General features: G+C 41.9%; 1 protein-coding gene across 1 annotated transcript; it reads right to left on the bottom strand.

Annotated features, from left to right (window-relative positions):
* Positions 1–1,255: 1,255 nt before the first annotated feature.
* IDH1 (isocitrate dehydrogenase (NADP(+)) 1) lies at positions 1,256–20,556 on the bottom strand. Its single transcript, XM_057745949.1, has 10 exons — positions 20,401–20,556; positions 19,308–19,373; positions 16,500–16,637; positions 12,683–12,974; positions 10,284–10,389; positions 8,285–8,462; positions 6,740–6,891; positions 4,373–4,513; positions 3,514–3,676; positions 1,256–2,188 (listed from the first exon to the last, which is right to left on the bottom strand). The coding sequence occupies exons 3-10, from the start codon at positions 16,619–16,621 to the stop codon at positions 2,098–2,100; spliced, it is 1,245 nt and encodes a 414-aa protein (XP_057601932.1). The 5' UTR covers positions 16,622–16,637; positions 19,308–19,373; positions 20,401–20,556; the 3' UTR covers positions 1,256–2,097.

Raw genomic sequence — 20,556 nt, 5'->3', positions numbered from 1 at the left:
TTTGGGGGAAATTTTTATTACATATTCAAATGGAGGGCTAGAAATCACTTGTTAGAAGTGTCTTAGAAAGACTGTTTCAGGCAAGAACACAGGGAGTTGGGATTCTAATTAAGATTAGGTTTTAAATATTTTCAGTTAAAAATTCTAAGTAACGGTTCTTGCAACAGAGAGAATTTTGAACTCTCATCTCCTCTGCCCCTGGATCCTGTTGCCTTCAGCGTTACACTAAGCACCAGCCATTTTCCAGGCCAACAATTCTGATCCTCTAGTTACAAAATAAACCATTAGCTTTTGGATGTATTTGTCAGCATCTGTTCATTTGCTGATTATTTTAGAACATTAACTGGTTCTTGGCCAAATGGTGATCCTGACATTGTTCAGGGTGGGGTCTGGAGCCACAAATGGTCACCTGATTGACTCCCGGGATGTGTGAGTGCTGGCAGGACTATTTAAGATCAACCAACCCAACGTCACCATTTTGTTTCACAGGATGCTTTCTTCTTCCATCCAAACCTGAACACGTGCTGGTGTAGAGGGAAGAGCCCTAGCTCAGCTCTAAGGATTCCCGGATTACAAGCAAAAATGGCCATTGATGCGTTGTGTCAGCTTGATCAAAGCTCCTCTCGAGCCTCAATTTCCTTCCCTAAAATACAGATAATATTGGGATGTGGACCAGCCTTTCTCCAGGTGTGGATTTGTGAATTTGGGAAATCTCTTTGACTTCTTTCCCTCAACCCCCACATATCCTGGGACCCGCCCCCAATCCCCATCCATTCAGCTTTCATTCCTCAGGATCCACCCCATTCACTCTACTCAGCACCACTGTCCCCGCTGTGATCTTCATCTTTTCCCACCTTGTAACTGGTCTTCCTTCCTCAATTGTGCCCACTCCTCCCTGCCTCCCTCCACCACTATCCATTCTTCATAAAAGCTGCCCAGAGTGCAACCTTTTTAAATGAAAATATGATCATGTCCCTCTCTTCTTAAGTCTTAATTGGCTCCCTATTAACTTATGTGCTAGTAATACCTGAACACCTTAGCATATACATAGACTCAGTTCCCTAATAGTCCATTATTACCCTTTTGTTCTATCTTTGGTCTCCTTTCCCTTTCACTGTAGAATCCACTGTCTGCTTACTTATCCATTTTCCCTTGAGGGCAGAACTTTTTAAAATCAAATTCCTATGGCTAGGACCTAGCCTGGCAACTGAAGTAAACGCGATAAATAAAAACTCAGAGGACTAGTCATTAGCATTTAATTTTAATTAAAACTGACAGTTTAGATGAAGAACAGGACTTGAATAGTGTTTATAATCAACTTCTGAAAAATCACATTTATATAAAGGAACTAAAAGAGGCCAGAAGAAGTTTAAAAAAGGTGCAGCTTGTCTTATTGCACTTGGATGAAATATGCTGTTCAGGGTAGCATAATACTTAGGCCACACAAGGCCAGGAGGAGGAGACAAACACAGAGGACGAACCCCCAGGTAGTATTTATTCTGGATTCTCCAGTGAGCTCAAAAATATTCTGTATTTCTGAAACATTCAACTAGAGCTCTTTACAAGGATGACTGTGTCTTCAACACATTTTAGTTACAGCTGTGCTCTTCATTCCAAATCATGTGCAAGTTTAATTTACAGCTTCTACCTCACATAATGAGACATCTGTTACATCAAAACCACCCAGTGCCACAGGCCCCATTGGAAAGTGGGAAAGGGAATGAATTTCTACTTTATACAATCTTGGGGAATAATGCTGGGGCTACAGTTTACCCTTCAAGCACTCTTCATTTTGGTCATTTGTATCAGAACATAAGAAAAAGTGACGGTAAGTACAAACAGACACTAAAAGTAATTCCTAGGCTATTAGTAGAAAATAAAATAAAATGAAAAAAAAGTCCCCTGCCACGTTCACAAAGGTGGCATAACAGTATGGATAAGAAAAAGGCTGTAAACTTATAGAAAAGATAAACTCTGGCTTCTAAACAAATTACAAAATTGATTTTGCGTTTACCCTTGAGTGTTATAGAGAAAAATGTAAACCAGTGGACCTAGTTATTACCAAAAAAACACATCCTCCGAAGATGAGCAATAACCTTAAAGTTTGGCCTGAGCTAGTTTTATCTTCAAGTTTTCTCCGAGTTTATCCATGAACTCAAATGTATTCAAGTAGTCAGAACGCTGCACACTAATAGAGGAGGAAAAAGAAAAGAAGGAAATTTAGTTTGCCTCTGATGTGGTAGCAGGTCAAGTCCAAGGCATGCTACTTCAAGTAGCATTCTATTTATTTCTAGAAGGAAACTGATTAATGTTAACAAGCTACAAGTTTACAGCTGATGACTGCATTCAAGGTTCAAGGGGCTGGCCCAGGCTACGCGCAGTCTGAGCAGAGGCCGGGCCACACACACACTCACAGGAGGTTCCCGGCTGTGAGCTCTGAGAGTGAAACTGCCCCAGAGCTTCATTCACACTAACGCCTGGGAGACTGAAATCATCCCACTCCTCATTCCTCATTCTTAAAAGCAATAACACATATCCAGGTACAGTCGTGATTTTACCCGTATTCCCACCAACTGTCACACGTCCTCAAAAGCTTCAGTGCTCTTATTTCTACCTTTGTCTTACTTTAAAATTGAAAGGCAATGGACTAGCTATCATAACCCTGCGGATAGGTGCCTATTCGAATAGGCTTAAAAGTAGCACACCCACAGGAACATTTCAAACACTGTATTCTTGCTGGAAATTTAAGCTAAGAAAGATGTAGTACATCACCGTTACTGAGGTATACTAACCCTAACAGAGACCTCTGAGGACACACAGATGGGACATGGGATTGGTGTTAAATTTTAGTATTATTTCTTGACGTGAGTCGTAGTCGCCAACTTTGGTTGAGGGAGGAATCCCTGATCAGCAGCTAATCCAGCTGGGATATAAGGGCTACCATGTTCTCAAAACAGTCCTGGGCACTACTTGGGCCCTTGAATATCTGACTGCTGGTTACAGATACTTAAGGAAGGGACTATGATCAACTGGACATCTTATACCTGTGCTGCTTACTTTTCTTACCTGTAAATTGAAGAAAATAATGAGGTGGAATAAAATAGCCTTGGGGGTCCCTTTGTTTCTAAATGTCTATAATTTTCTTGTTAAATTAAGCAGAACCTTGCCACCCAAATGACTGTGAACTAGATCAGGGGTGAGCAAACTATAGCTTAGCCCACGAACCCAGTCCAGGCTGCAGCCTGGTTCTGTACACAGAGTTTGACTGGAACACTGCCACACCCATGAGCTTTGGTATCAACACTGACTCTTTCCTGCCATGGAAGCAAAGTTCACTAGTCGCTGTATGTTCCACAAAGCCTGAAGTGTGTGTTATCTGACGATTCACAGACAATGTCTGCTGAACCAGATGACAAATACTAACTCACGGAACTCCAAAAAGCACTTGATGTTTTGAGCTCAATGAGGATAAATGGTAATTTGACCACAGAGCTTAGGGCATCTTATACTTACTTGGGTAAACCTTTAATACAAGCAGCCAAGTCCTTGGTCATGAAGCCAGCCTCAATGGTCTCAATACAGACTTCTTCCAAAGCCTTTGCAAAGAAGCTGAGCTCTTTACTGTTATCAAGCTTAGCTCTATGGGCTAAGCCTCTGGTCCAGGCAAAAATGGAAGCTGAAAGAGAGGTGGGGAAAAAAAGCACACCTCAGTCACACTGGTTAGAAATATTCCCGAGTGTTTCAGTTCCCCAAAATGGAACATTTTGTTGTTGTTGCATAGGTGATTGACATCGTCGGATGCTATCTGCATGAGCTGTAAATTTTAGGAAAGTTGAAAATATTTCACCAATTAGTAACTTTAAAAAAACCCTGCATTTTTGTAGAGGAAGTGTTTTGGAGTCTGTTAGAGCTTTAAGAAACTCTCAAAGTTCCTACCCTGAATATTCACAGTAGGAGTACATGACGCTTAAGGCATTTACTAACTTGGAAAAGTTCACAATCTCTTCTATCTCTTGTCTATATTGGTCTCTTCTCCTCTTTCCAGGCTATAATCTGTTTTTAAAGTGCTGTTCTTGAAACCTAGTTAAAAGGATCTATCAGTGTGGCTTTAGATTCTTAGCTACATGTGACATTTCACTGCAGCAGAGGAAAAGGAAAAGGAAAATGCTTGTTGATAACATTCTTTCCTGTAACGTATATTCTCCCACAAATTGGAAAAGTATATATTGTGTATATTTTAAGAAACATATTAAAACAGTTCTTATTAGTAGGACAAATCAGCTGCTTGGTGGTATTATTCACACGGCACTGGGCAGCCAAGGGAGCACATCTGAGACCCTCTGGAGATTTCTATTCCGGCTGGAAATCTTACCAATGGGATTGGTGGACGTCTCCTGTCCTTTCTGGTACATTCGGTAGTGACGTGTTACAGTCCCGTGGGCAGCCTCTGCTTCTACTGTCTTGCCATCTGGACAAACCAGCACACTGGTCATCATGCCAAGAGAGCCATAACCTGTAAGTGGTAGAATATGAAGTACGGGATTCAACTGCATGAAGAGCACGGAGTCTCCCGGAGATGAGAGAAAAAGGCTTTGTCTTGACAGGTGTCCCAGTGAGCAAAATAAACACAAGCACATGGAGTCAGCAACAATCCTTCTGCCTTTCAGAAAGGGCTGTGTTTTTTCCTCACTTATCTACCTCAAGAGGCACCGGCTCCATGATGAAGGGCTCATGGTCTGACACCTGCATTCCACCCTAGTTCTGTGACTCCCTGGCTACTGTGGCTCAGTTTTCTTACCTGTAAAATGGGAACAGTAAAAACACCTACTTCATAGGGTTGTTGTGAGAATTAGATGACTATGCATATCCACGAATATATATGAAAAGAATACACATTCCTATTCCTTAGACTAGTGCCTGCCACAGAGTAAATTACTGTTATGCTTATGTGCAAGACGCTCTGCTGTTCTGGGAAAGTAAAGACTAATGAGTTGTGGTTTCCTATTCAGAGAACCACATTACAACTTTTATATTCAAACAATTGATTTTTTTCTATTATTCATTTTTTTTTACATTCAAAGAACACTTTTCTCCATTTTTGCTACCTCCCATTAGCACCTGCGCAGTTAATAATGTAAATTTATACTAGGCTCCTACCTTTTTTTTTTTTTTTTGGTTTGAGAGTAAGTAAATAAACACTGTTTAAACGCATCTTTGAGTACAATGAGCAATTTCTGTGCCGAATTAGCAGCTCCTTTCCTATCATTGTGTTGCTATGAGGCGTTAGTAGAGTCTCAAATATTCATTGATTGGAGATGTCCAGGGCCACAGGCATGGTGAATCTGTCTGTCTATTTATGTTAGGAGACACTAGTTGGTACCACTGTCAAAACTGAGGACAGATATAAAATGTGTGGTGTGAGCCCAAAGTAGTTCATGCCTCTGGAGCAGAATGAACTTAAGGACAGCTCTGCAGTCTTTTAATCTGTTTAGCTATGCTGAGGTCACCTTTATCTACAGGCGCTGCCCAGACACAGAGCCTTGGTTCCAGGTATCTTATCAGTGCGCTGATGGACACTGCACTTCAGCATTCTTATCTTGAAATCCTTTGAACCTCCACAGCTCAACAATTGTATCTGAGACATCCCTCCAGATACCGTCTTCTTACTGCCATGAGGACATTCAGAAACGATGGAATGATTTGGGTTCCTCTCTAAGAACTCTGATTACCAGAAAGCTTTCCTTACTCACCACGGAATCATCACAAAGCAACACTCCTTCCTCTGCTGCATTCAGTATAAACGATTGTGAGGACTTAAGAGAAACACAAGGAGGGTAGTGAAAGAGAACCGGGTAACTTATTTATCTGACATAAAAGTTATCTTTAACCAGGCGGATCTACTGATTTTCAAACTGATAGGAGATGATTAACTTTTCATAAGAGAAAGAAAAAGTAATACTTCTTGGGGGAAAGCAAACATAATTAAAGCTAACACAAACACCCATTAGGGGAATTCAGTTTACACAGCTACTGAATAACTGAAGTTGAAGGGCAACTTAGCGCTGGGGAAATCAGGGAAGGGAGAGTTTTTGCCGATTTGGTCCTTATCTCTGGTATGAAGCTCCTGGTTCCTGGAATTTCTGTGAAGAGCCTGGGGCTTCTTTGCTCAATTCCATGTGTTTAAAGCTAAGCAGTAAACACATGTGTTTTATATGGTACCCAAACAGATGTCAAGGGTGGCAAAAGGGGCAGGATTTGTACCTGGCCAGACGAATGGGCTCTTGGAGGGAGGTCCCTTGGTTATGAGAAAACCTTGGCCCCTCCTAGCCTGAGTCCCCTAGTTTTTTACATTCTCATCAGAAGGCAAGTAAGGGCCGGGAAAGAGAGCGATTTTCAAATCAGGCGGCTGGGCTGCCTGTTGGAGGCAGTGCAATTTCAAGCGGGGAAAAGGGCTGAGACATAAACTGTGTTAACATCTAAGGCTTGAGCCAGGAGTCTCAACCCACTGAGTTACTTCCGGTGTGCCCTTGAGAGAAATGGCCTCCCTAATTAGTCTGAGCTTAATTTCCTCCTCTGTCAGCTGAGAAGATGGACCTGGATCCCTTGCGGTGCTAACATCTCATGATTTTTTACAAACAAAGGGCCACAGAACCCCTCTTTTAGCACCAAAGAGCTAGCGGGGCACGACCTGTCTACTGCAGGCCAAGCCCTGCCTCCACTTGGTCCTCCAGCTCCTTACCTTGGGCCACGGAGTCTGACTGCACGTCGCCATCATAGTTTTTACAGGCCCAAATGAAGCCTCCCTCCGATTTCATAGCTTGGGCCACCATGTCATCGATGAGCCTGTGTTCATACCAGATATTCTGAGCTTCAAACTGAGATTTGTACTGCCTAAGAAACAAGGAAAGAGAACAGTAAACAAAGATAACTGGTTTTGTTGGGATACCACGTGCCTCTCCAATGGGGTGGGAGTTGGGCTGGAAGTAGCATATTTTAGTAGAAGCAACACAAATCTGGGAATCTGACGGATAGGGGCTCAAACCCTGCCCAATCAACTGCTAGTTGTGAAACCCCAAGTTCCCCATCTGTAAGGGTGATTTCACCTACTTTGTTGAGATGTAAGAATTAAGCACAATAACAGTATTCCAAGTACTACTTTTATAGTCAATACACTGCTAATCAGATTCTTGAGATTCAGCTTACTTTAAGAATGTAACAGGGGAAAGGGACTTCCGTGGTGGGACAATGGTTAAGAATCTGCCTGCCAATGCAAGGAACACGGATCCGAGCCCTGGTCTGGAAAGATCCCACATGCCCCAGAGCAACTAAGCCCATGCGCCACAACTACTGAAGCCTGCATGCCTAGAGCCTGTGCTCTGCAACAGGAGAAGCTACTGCAATGAGAAGCTCACGCACCACAACAAAGAGCGGCCCCTGCTCACCGCAACTAGAGAAAGCCGGTGTGCAGCAACAAAGACCCAACACAGCCAATAAATAAATTAATTAATTAAAAAAAAAGAATGTAATAAGGGAAGGACTATTTTACTGCTCAATTATCATTCAGGAAACTAGGACAGCTTCTAGGTTTGATATAGATAGGTGGTGGAAGGAGGAATTAAAATGTGTCAGTAAGGATACCTAAAATCTAATAAGCCCTGGTCTGAATGCTTGTATCTAAAAGAGAGGGATGCCATCTTAAAAGTTAACAAGTGCTCAGGTACTGCTGAACCCAAAGTTGTTATAAATGTAGACTTATGTTCAAAGGATTCCACTAAAGCAGAGGTTTTTTTGTTTGTTTTGTTTTTAATTTTTGGCCGCACCCTATGGCTTGCAGGATCTTAGTTCCGTGACCAGGGATTGAACCCATGTCCTCAGCAGTGAAAGTGTGGAGTCCTGGCCACTGGACAGCCAGGGAATTCCCAAAACCAGAGTTTTAAATCCTAATAGTGGGATTCAGAAAGAATGGAAATGGGCCCAACTCAGAAACTTGCACACATGAAAAATCAAAACTTTCTATCACTAACAGGGTACATTTACTCCCACGTTAAATAACTCTGGCTCTGGAAAAATAAATGTGGGGTCTTTATTTGAGAACACATTTTCCTTCTAAATGCAATTTGAGTTTTATTTCACTGTTAAGTCTCACTTTTGTCCTTATCTTAATGGGATAGTGATGGTTTTCACTCAATTTGTCCCAGAATCAAAGGGATAAGCATACAAATTCTATATTATAAATGCCAGCTTATGTGAAAAAAAAAAAAAAAAAAAAAAGAACGGTAGTTACTTGTCATATATCTCCTGAAAGATGTCTTTAAAACGTCCATCATATTTCTTCAGAATAGTGTTTTTGGTGCTCAGATACAAAGGCCAGTTCTTAGACAGAGCCACCTGGAAAGAACTGTGTGCAAAATCTTCGATTGATTTATCTTGATTGTACATCCCCATGGCAACACCACCACCCTCTGTGGGAGGACGAGAGAAAAAAGGTGATGAACAGGGAAACTGGGATTGTCATATATACATTACTAAGAAAAAAAATATCAAATGTATATATATACACTTTAAATATATACAGTTTACTATGTCAATTATATCTCAGTAAAAGTTCTTAAAAAAAAAGAAAAAAAAAGGTAAATAGGGTATAGTTGTAAAAAGTCTAAACCCACCCACTACCACTAAAACATCCAATTCCAGCTCTCATCTCTGAGTCCAGGCTTCAAACTTTAATATCCCATGAGTTCCTGAGACCCATAATTGGAGGAGAGTTGGCTCTAAAGGACATTCTAACTTGTTTTGAAAGGGCAACATAAATGAGAAAAACATGGTCTTTAGGATCTTGAAATTACTTAAATACCAAAAGCAACTGATATGAACCAGAAATACACCCAAGAAGGGGTGAAAAATTTTTAAACTTTTTCATACTTTAAAAATTTCAAGCATGTCTTTTAAACTCTAAGTGTGAGCTCAGTCCTTAGCCACTGAGAAAACTGCATTTCAAATACTGAATGAAAACTCTCGTAGTTTCCTGGCAGATACTGAAAATTCGTTCTGTCATTGATAGAAATAATCACACTCCACGTTATCACTGGTATTTAACAACTCTTATTGTTTGAACTTTATTACTGAAAGCTAGAACTTGAATCTGTGCCACTGCCCAGGCCCAGCTTGGGCTCAGGATGTGAGAGCTGCTGAAACTGGCAGAACGAGATTCCATTAAAATGAGGGGGCAAGAAAAACAACAGCCAGGTGAGTTTTGAGGGTTTTTTTGTGTGAGTGCTTTTAACAGCCTTCACAGTGGAGAAAGAGGGTCCTCTGTTCTTTCAACAACTTTTGGGTAGGATTTGCCATAATGGACCTTAGAAGCAGCAGAATGGGGGGGGAAGAAGAGGCAAAAAAACAAACATTCCACTTTCACAGAACAAATACTCAGCAGGACAAGAAGAAAACTTAAGCAAATAAATAACGCAGCCATTTTCAAATACAAACCCTACCAGAGCCAAAGGGCAGGGTTACATAACAGGTGATTTGGGGCATGAATTTATATAAATATTAATTTACATAATGGAGGGAGATTCCTGCCAACCTTCCCTCCATGTTTTAGGAGAGATGCATAATTATGTACTTGCATTTCCAATTATCTATATGCATTTCCAATTAAGTGGCTAATTCCTTTTATGCCTTTATCAATGCCACAGGTAGCCATGGCACTGACTGTGAGTCCTATCAAAATGTGGTAGATTTAGGTTGTATTTTTAGGTAGCCAAACAACTAACTTTAAAAAACCAGTAATAATGCTAACTCACATATACGGAATCTAAAAATGGTACTGATCAACTCAGTGACTAGACGCAGATGCAGAGAATGGACTGGAGAACTCGAGGTTTGGGGGGGCAGGGGGTGAAGGGGAAGCTGAGACGAAGCGAGAGAGTAGCACAGACATATATATACTTCCAACTGTAAAATAGATAGCCAGTGGGAAGCTGTTGTATAACAAAAGGAGTTCAACTCGAGGATGGAAGACACCTTAGAGGACTGGGACGGGGAGGGTGGGGGGGACTCGGGGGAGGGAGTCGAGGGAGGGAGGGAATATGGGAATATGTGTATAAAAACAGATGATTGAACTTGGTGTACCCCCAAAAAATAATAATAAAAAAAATGCGTTTATTAAAATAAATAAATAAATAAATGCTTACATGAAAATCTAAAAAAAAAAAAACCAAAAAACCAGTAATAACGCTGTCTAAATGATCTGTTAAAAAAATGAAAGACGGACTTATACGTACCTGTGAAGTTATGTACCAGGTATGTTGTTTTGGGGGATCCATTGCTTGGTGTGTAGGATATCTCTACTTTTCCAGGCCCCGGAACAACAAAATCAGTTGCTCTGTACTGTATAGGGGGGAAAAGGTATATAAAAACAAAAACAAAAAACCCCAAACAACCCAAAACTGTCCTAACAAGAATTATAAGGAGGGAAAAAAAAATCATAGATTTATAGAGCTGGAAGACACCAAGGCAACAGTGCAGTGTAGCTCAACCTTCTTTTATTTTAGAGATGGAGATAAAGAGGTCCAGAGTTCCCAAAGCTAGTTAGTGGTAGTACACATTAGAAAGCAGTCTTTATCAGGCACCTAACATGTATGGGGCAGTTTTCTGAGTACAGATATGAGTATGAGAGAGAATAACGAAGCTTACTTCCCCTTACAAAGCTTACAACCTAACAAAGACATACAAAAGAAGCAACATTAAGAGCTTTCAAATGTCAAGAGGGGGCACAGATAAAAAATGCTACTGGAAGACAGAGGAAGAGAAATGACTATAACCTGCAGGTCAAGGAAGCCTTCCTATAGGGGATAACATACTAGCTGCAGCACTGAAGCTGATGATGAGAGTGCTAGTGCCTGGTACTCACTATATGACATACTGTAAGCGCTTAACTTGTATCCCTCTTACCTCACTTGATTCTTCCATCAATTTTACAAAGGAGGAACTGTGATGTAGTGGAAATAATGGATTTAGGGTCAAAAGACTCAGGATCTGGTCCTTGGACCTTCAAGGCTCAGTCTCTCCATGGTAATCATTGCCACTAATGTCCAGCCCAGGACTTGTTCACATGAAGCAATCGTTTCGAAAGCGGCTGCAACAGGCTGATGATCCTTAGGAAAGGGCCTTCCGAGGACTGCTACTCTGTCATGGGTGTGGAAAAATGTGCCCAGCCCACACTAGGCATATGTCAATCTTTGCTGCCTAGTACCTGCTTCAATGGCAGATTAGAATACTTTCAGAATCAGGTACCAGCCGATGCCAGCCAAACCTACTTGTCTACGTTTGTGTAGAATACTACTAATGACAGCTGGTAAAAAAGCTGTCAGATAACGATACGGATTAAGTATCTATTCTATGCAGAATACTTCCGACCTATAAAGACTTTCACTATGGGTGGTAAACAATTCCCGTTTCTCAAAAGGAAGAAACCAGGGCACCAAAGCACCATAAATGCTTTCTATAGGTTTGGTATTTTCAAGTCTAGACTTTAATAATTAGAATGACCATTCTTCCAGGTAACTGATGCCAAAATAAATAAATAAATAAATAAATGAAGGAATGAAGGAAGGAAGGAAGGAAGGAAGGAAGGAAGGAAAAGGACAAAAAAGACACTGAACTCCTAAGAACTTAGAGCAGTGTTCTCAGGATTAGTGAGTTTGTAGCACTCCCTTCTATATCCCCTCTCCTGGGTCTCTGAGAGATACATGTGAAGGGACTGGCCAGGATGAAGGGACGGTCTGAGCCACACGGCAGAACAAAGTGAACTACCCCTCAGGGACTGACCTAGTGACCTGACCCCAGGAATAGAGAGTGGTCTGCTCTGGCCATACTATTTTTAAGGATGGCTACATCAAAGCCTATGGGTGTCAGCGTCAGGGACTCCTCTGTTTTTAAGGCTCTTTTAAGACATAAGCTGCTTTCTGTGAAAATCTAAAACTTCAGTTTCAACAGAGTTTTTATTTTGTTTAGGTGGCAATTTTTAATTTGGCAGCAAGCCTACTTGTATAGAAGTATAGAAACTATACTTTCCCCCAGCAGGAAGGGAATGTTTTAAAGAGATTGTTTTTAACTACCGAGTCATTTTTGCCTTCTATGCATGAAAGGATCATGTTTAATATAATCTTTGGTAGTTCTCAACTCTGTTTGCACACTTGAATCACCCGGGGGCTTTAAAATGTCATGGAATTCAGATTTAGCTGCTGTAGGGTAGGACTCAGGCACTGGAATTAAACAAAAAAGATTTTTTTTAAAGGCAAAGCAAAACAAAACAAAGACCAAAAAAACCTGTAAAGGGATCCTACTCTACAGCCACAGGCTTTGGCTGAACGACAGGAAATTATCTAAATAAAAATGTCTATATCATATAGTTTAATCTAATAAAAAGATGAAGGAAAAAAAATGCCTGAAAAAAAACATTCGTGTTGAGACAGGTACCTATCTGTAAGTTTATCTGTATTTACTTTTATCTAAAGTGTGTATATGTACATGCATTCACTTCTCAATTCTGTACCTCACTTAATGGAAGTAGATAAGATAAAATAAAGATAAGAATAAAGCACATACAAATCAGAACTGCTGCGCAGTCAAAGGCCATGAAAAAATAACAGGAAAATCAAGTCATACCAACATGACTTACTTGGTCCCCATAAGCATGACGACCTATGATGATGGGTTTTACCCAGCCACTCACAAGCCGGGGGATATTTTTGCAGATAATAGCTTCTCTGAAGACAGTGCCACCCAGAATATTTCGGATGGTACCATTTGGTGATTTCCACATTTGTTTCAACTTGAACTCCTCCACCCTCTTCTCATCGGGGGTGATGGTGGCACACTTGACACCAACGTTGTACTTCTTTATAGCTTCTGCAGCATCCTTGGTGACCTCGTCATTGGTGGCATCTCGATTCTCTATGCTTAAATCATAGCTGGGGGGGGGGGGGGGATGGTAAGCGTCACTTTCCAGGCAAACTCCCATCCTATCGCCATGCACCACTCTATGCATGGGGATGGCATGCAAGGCCTGCCCTGCAGAGAGTGAAGGCTCCATATATACTCATACCTGTCAAGTTTTAGCATTAGTGCACCCTAGACACAGAAGGTGGCTGCCAACTGAAAAAGCACCCAGAAAGCCTGGACTGCTGGGCCACACCTCCCAGTACTGCGGGAAGCTATGTAAAAGGAAACTAAATGGAAACCACTGCACTCTGCCCCGTGCCTGCTCTTCACCATAGAGGCAATAACAGCACACCTGCAACCTTTCTGCAGACTTCCTTCCCTATGATCAACATAAAAATGCAAGCCCAAACATTATTTTTCCTTCAGTAAATGTTATGCTCTAAAAACAAAGGGGTCAGAGAGTTTAAAGGGTTTCCATTATTTTGGCATTTGAAGTGGTGGGAGTTACAGATGAGACAGTCAGTGCCAAAAATTGCTAACAACCCCTTTATTAACGCCAATTAGTCACATGATGAACCTTTCTCTAAATCTTGGACAAGTCTCTTTCTTCTGGAAACAAGCCTGCAGTTTATAGAATAAGTAATGGAACCCAGCAATGCTTTTATATACCCCTGTGAATTACAGCTTAATAAACACTAACACCTGACTGAAGATTATTCAGAGCAGGAAAGAAAGAATGCTGGTTGTCCACAGAGCATAGAAAAAGACTGTAAAGCTTCATTAAAAGTATGCAATAGTTTGTCAAAATCAGGAAAAACAAGATAGTAATGAACAGTTTATCTTGTTCTCCAAGGTTTTAGACGTTTTCCAAATTTTTTCAGCTTTCAAAACCTGCTGAACCACTAAGCCTCTGATTTCTGGTTGCAGCTCTTGTATTTTCCATTCCTTAGATATCCCAACTTGTGATGAAATGCAAAAGAGAATCCAATATTGTGATGTATTTCCAAATAAAAATAATTTCAAACTGCTCTGACCATTTGGGCTTCCTCCCTCCCCTTGAGGGTGTATCCTGCTTCTGCATTAACCAGACCTCCTTAGGGGATATCCTTCCCTCTTAATCTTAAGGGGTCATGATGACCCACTACTCGCTTTGTAGGCACAGATGTGGATTGTGTGTAAACTGTCAGTATGTCACTTGAAGTATAACCCTTTACACATGAACTTATGTAACTGCTCTTTGACCTCTAGCTGACAGAATAGTCAGTGCTTTCTGAAAGACTGTCTCCTGGGTTATAATCCTCAGGTTGGCACAAATAAAATTTTCCATTTCTTTCTCAGATCAATTATTGATTTTTTTTCATCAACACTAACAAAGCCACTGCCTCTCATCTTCTGGCTTAGGAAGCGCTGAGTATCTATCAGTGTCTACTCCTAACGCAAACAAGCAGTGTGGGCAGCAGTGTTCACGTTCACAGGAAACACTTTTTATCAGAAGAACCTGCTAACAAATTAGTGGATATTTTGCTTCTCTTCTTAACATTTCTAAGGGAAAAGAATGAATAAGTGGCCTCGACCACTGTCTAGCCAACAGAAAATAAAACAAATGAATCGCTCCACTCCCCTCAAAAAGAACCAATCATGTAATAATAATAATAGCAATTTTGGAACAACTTGCACTTGTTGAAGTCTCCAAAAATTCTTTAGTTTTTAGCCAGTGACTCTGCCTTCTAGGTGTAATGACTGTCCTTTAAAAGCTTCTTATGCCTCTAGACTAAAGAGGCTCAAAGCATCTTTGGAGCTATTATACTGGGACGAGCTCTTCAAATTCACCTACTGCCATGAAAAATGTTTGTAAAATGCTTCTTTAACCACTTAGATGACGTTTTTAAAGCTTCATTTCCTGTGTGTTTGGTGGACCTCTGCAGGTATTTGCTCTCTCTCATGGCTGCAATATAGACATTATCAACAGCTTAGGCTTAGAATAATTAAAAAGGGCATTTAATGACAACGTGTGATTTAAATGTCTACATGCAAAAGAAGAGCCGGTCTTCAGGACAGTCTGAGGAATAATTCTGGGTCAAGGCAAACACACAGTTGCCGGTAGTTTGGCTGAAATGTGTTGTTCAACATATTACCCTGCCAGTCTTCAGCCACGCCACCCCAGTGAAAATTCTGTCTCTACCTGATTCAGATGTACAAAGAGCGTGAGCAAATTTATGAAAAACATAGGGGAAAAAAGTGAAAGAATTCCAGAGAGACTTTCATATCTGTCTCCAAATACTTCTAATACAGGGCAAAGGCTCCAACCTCTAGGACACAAACTGTTTAGGGAACTTCTCTTGAAAGGTGGGGGTTGTATTACATAACTTCAAGAATTCTTTCTGTGCTACAATTATATGAAAAGGCAAAAGGTAAGGAATGAAAAAGTAAAAAGGTCCAGTAACGAGTTAAGTAGAGTGACAGAAAATATTCTAACCTTTTGAAAGGACAAAATTGTGTTAACTATTCAATACATTCTTCACCGATTAATAGAGGATGTAGCTCTATTATTTTCCCCTCACCAAATAATATCTCATGCTACTCTTGGCAACTGATTTATTACAAATAAAACCCTCACAAGAAATAGAGGCTTGGAAAGACCTGAGAATTACTTTGTTGCCGTCATAATTCTTCTCTTTTGAATAATGACAAGTTCAGTGTTTCTAGTATCATGTTAAAATTAAAACAGAAGTTTCATTTGCATACATATTTGAAACCTAGTCCCCCTAAAATCAAATTCCCTTACCAAGTTTATGATTAATCTTTCTATCTAAAACTTTACCCCCTTGCTGGTCCCTTCTGATCTCTATCCTGTGCTAATTTAACATCAATCAACCAGAGTCAGATGACTAAAACTGCTATTACAGACAACACTGTCAATGACTAAGGTTGCTGGTGTAGATATCATCAGTTACCATCAACTCAGGTTGTTTCTCCAGGGCAAGATGAGCTAACAGGTCCCCAAGCCATGAATCAACCAGGCCAGAGAATGTAAACCCAACACAGCCTGACCCACTGAAACTGACATCTGATAAGAAATCTCACAGAAATTTCACAAGCTGTGGGATGAACTGGGAGACTGGGATTGCCATATACACATTACAAATAAGAAAAAAATATCAAATCGTACACCTTAAATATATGCATTTTACCGCATGCCAATTATATCTCAATAAAGGTCCTGAAAAAAAAAAAAAAGAAAGAAATTTCTCAAGCTTCTCAGTTCTTCCGCTTTAACCACAGCCCCAACTCAAACACCAATTTGGAGTGGATCTGAGGCTTGCCTTCCACTCCCTTCCTGGTGCCCTGCAAACAACTCCTCACGTTGCTGCAGACACCTACTGTCAGAGTTTGGCTTTCTCTACCAGGGGTACTCCAGTTACACATTTACTTGCATATAAGCTTGCCCGAAGCTTTACACACAAGATACAGTGGTATCTATGTAAAAAAGTGACCGACACCTTGAAATCACATGTGCTTTCTGAGTATGCTGCTTGGCAGAGTGATTCATTTACCTGTGTAGGTCCAATTCCACATAGGGAAAAATGAGTTTCTCTTTAATCAACTCCCAGATGATTCGTGTCATTTCGTCTCCTTGCATCTCTACCACAGAACCGCCTTGGATTTTTTGAGACATTTTGACTTCAATAAACCTTTAAGAGGAAAAAGGATAAGACACGTATCTCGTCATTTGTCTCATTACTGTGTAAAAACAAAATACAACTTGGTGACTACTAAAAGAACAATTCATAACAGCATGGTTGCATAAAAAAGCTAGTAATACTTACATTAACCATTAGAATTAAATACGTTCTCTGAATAAAGCATTATGTTACCTGCTTCTTGGGTGGTTTCTCTATCAATGCTCACAATGGCCTGTAAGATGGAAATTATTTTTCCATTCTACTTTGCTAAAAGAAAAAAAGCTTTCCCAAGGCTATCAGACTAGAGTGTGGGAGAGCCTGAGCCTGTCACATGCCCTTAGTAATATAATCATTATTCCTGACTGTTGGTTTGTTTTATAAAATGAGATTTCTACAATATCATGTTTATTTCAACACCTCTATCCAACTCCTCATTTTATTGGGCCCTCAAGATGAGCAGCATGATGTCTGCTACTATTTCTCCTCTTTTAAGAGGCTGTTTGGGTTAAAATAACTATCCTTGAAGAGATTCAACAAGTTCCAGCAACCCATTTCAAGGAAACTTTAAAATGGATGTAATTAACTTTTTTTTAAAATAAATTATTTTATTGGCTGTGTTGGGTCTTTCTTGCTGTGCGCAGGCTTTCTTTTTAGTTGCGGTGAGTGGGGGCTACTCGACGTTGTGGTGTGCGGGCTCCTCATTGCCGTGGCTTCTCTTGTTGCAGAGCGCGGACTGTAGGCGCGTGGGCTTCAGTAATTGCAGCACATGGGCTCAATCGCAGGCTCAATAGTTGTGGCGCACGGGCTTAGTTGCTCCGTGGCATGTGGGATCTTCCTGAAGCAGGGCTCAAACCCGTGTCCCCTGCATTGGCAGGCAGATTCTCAACCACTGTGCCACCTTGGAAGCCGCTGTAATTAACTTTTTAGAATTGAAAGATAAAGAATTCTTGGTGGAACTATGTTTTCCTAGAGACAATAATGGCTATTAGGGACGTCACACTGAATACAAAGCGATTTCTCAATAGAGAAATCTGTATGTTTATCAGAAGGGCTACTGCCCAGGACATGTCCCTGTCCCGTCCTTGGTATCCAAACTCCCGGACTGTTCTTCTGGCTGTTAGTGGGCAAAAGCAAGCTGCCAGTGGGTGGGATAGGGGATTGGAATTGTTCCAGGAAGAGGTGTCCTTCTGGGATGTGGCAGCAGCGGATACTAATCAGATTCCCAGAGAGGACAGAGGTATACCTTTTGGATGAAGCTTAAAGAAGGCATGTTTCCTGAGAGGCAGAGGAGGCCCTGAGCCTGCTAAAGATATCTATTTCCTTTCTTGGTGCTCTAATGAAACTTTTTTTTTCCCCTAGCAACATAACTGAAGATTGCTTTTATTCTTTTAAGTTATGGCTGAGGACTAAAAGTCAGGAGAATTGACTAAAAAAAGTATTAAGTAAGAGGCCTGTAAACACTATCTCTTAAAACATTTAGCTAAAGTAATTTGGCCTTTAAATTTTAAAATGTAATGATTAGCAGACTGTGGGCTTCAGTTTCTTGTGACAAGCCAGGGTATATTCCTAACCCCTAGGCCCATTTTCACTTCCCAATTTGCAGCTCTGGGATCCTGCTTATTAGTATTTGGGAGGTTCCCTAGACCACTACTGGGGAACCATCTAGAACTCAACTAGAATAAAAAAGTGAACAAACTGGTGTGAATGTGTCAGCTACTTCCCATATGCAATTTCAAGTATAATTTAAAGTACAGCTTAAAATATATGATTTAGTCATGCTGATCCCACTGTCCCATCTGTCCTTGCACTTAAAACAAAACAAAAAGAGGCAGCAAACTTATCTTAGTTTTGATACATTTCCAAGGCCGTATTCCTACATGGTATTATGCAAGAGTTATGACTTGGCTATTTTTCTTTGATGGCAAACACAGTTAGTGAAAGGTCATACATTATACTTGAAATTTCAATGAGTAATAATATTTTTAATTATTTTCTCCTCAACTGAAGCAAACACTTTCTGCAGTAATCTTTCTATGTTTCATAATGCATAACTGAAACATTTCAGGTTTTCTTCACATTATTTATTCATTACATTTTTACCATCTTTTAACAAAAAAAGTAAACTTTTATTGTAGACCCTGGCTTACTAGAATGTAGGACACTATTTTATTTCTTCTAGATTTGAATTCTATAGGGTGAGCTTTAGATCCCACTGAATTCACTTTCTACCCTCGTCCCTCAGATTTTCTGTCTCCACCCAAACCCTGACTTCAGAAGGAAGGCCTTTTCCAACAACCCGGTTCATTTATTCTGAAAGCAGCTGAATTCCAATCTCCTGACATACATATGCAGTGCCAGAAAATAAACCTGGACTAATACAAAGTAGTTAAAGAAAAAAGAACTGCTCACCTTGTTTAATTTTATTTTCATCAATCCTAAATTTTTAGCCACATTTTTTGGGGAGCTGAGTACATGAACTACATTAATTTCTGGGCAAAGAAAGAAAAAGTCTTGCAGAGACACTAGACTGAAAGAAACAAGAAAGCAGTTGCAATTTATTGTTGGAAATATTCCTGACTCACTCCCTTGCAGCGCGCCTCCGACCACCTCCAAGACCTCCAAGACCAATTAAACGCAGTACTGCCATATCAAAGAAGGGGGGAAATTGCTAAATCTCACCTTTACAAGTTCTAATCACCCCAACTCCTCTCAATCCTGCAGACTCAGCTAAGCGCAGTTTATCTCCTAAAACAAAACAAAAAAGAGAAGAGAAAGGTAAAGTACAAGGCAGTCCTGTTAGGAGAATTTAGCTGCTTTCAGTACTGGCCAGGCCGCCCGGCTTATCTGGTTTAAGTACAGTGCTGAGTGTACCCCAGAGGGGCAAAGGGCAGTTTCAGGTCCGCAGGCACCTTCCAAATAAAGTAAGTATCTCTGCTTGCACACACTGGAAGGTGCGTCCGTGGGCGCGTCCCGGGCCCGTCGTCCGTTAGCTAGTCTTGGGGTTTGCACGTCCTTAGAGGACACTGGGACCACAGGGCTGTTGGCCTGCATGCGTCCTTGTGGCCGTTCTGCAAGAGGGCTGCAACCGCAGCTGGCTCGGTTGCTGCTTCTAGGTCTCCACGCCCGCCCCCTCCCTTCGGGGAGCCGGGACCTTTAAACCCCAGGCGCAGGGAGCGGGCCGAGGGACGCCTCCCCCAGAAATCCCGACGCCGGCGGCGGCGCTTCCTCCGCCCCCACCCGCCCCCAGGTGGCCTCGCCGCCCCCTTCAGGCTCCCCAGGCGGACGCATCCCGCCGCCTCCGCACCGCCAGTCCCAGCCGCCGCAGCTCCATAAACACGCCCAAGTCCTCCAGCTCCCGAGGCTGCATGTTTTCTTCCCCCTAAACCCAAACTTCGTCTTCTACGCGTCCCACGCGTCCTCCCACCGCCCGACTGTCCTTTCTGGTGCAGACCCGGCCTTCCGTTCGTCAAGGCACGCGACCTCCCGCCGCCCAATTTCACCCTGCCGTGCCTAGGCATGGGCCTCCTACACATACAGACATCTAGCACCTTCTTCCTCCCCATTTCCTTTTCCCACGCCCAATACCTGGATGTTCCCCCCCCCCCCCCCCCCCCCGCCTTGTAACCAGGACTCGCCGCTAAATTCCCCCGACCGTGCCCAAGGTCTGAGCTTCCTTCCTTTTCCCCGCACCAGCCACTGACGGACTCAGACAGACTCAGCGCCTTCCCGCACAAGCCAGGGCCCGGGGCCGCTCCTCGAAGCCTGCGGTTACCTGCAGGGCAAGGGATGCAGGCGATCCCCCGGGAGCGCACAGCCACGCACACGCTCAACCGCACAAGCGCGCACCCTGGCAACGCCAGCTGGGCCCCAGCTGTTTCGGCTTCCGACTCGGCCTCCAGAGAAACCCAGAGCGGGGCGGGAGGGGCAG

Source organism: Hippopotamus amphibius, chromosome 8 (genome assembly GCF_030028045.1).
Source record: "Hippopotamus amphibius kiboko isolate mHipAmp2 chromosome 8, mHipAmp2.hap2, whole genome shotgun sequence".
NCBI classification, from domain to species: domain Eukaryota; kingdom Metazoa; phylum Chordata; class Mammalia; order Artiodactyla; family Hippopotamidae; genus Hippopotamus; species Hippopotamus amphibius.
This window is presented reverse-complemented; position numbering and strand designations above follow the sequence as displayed.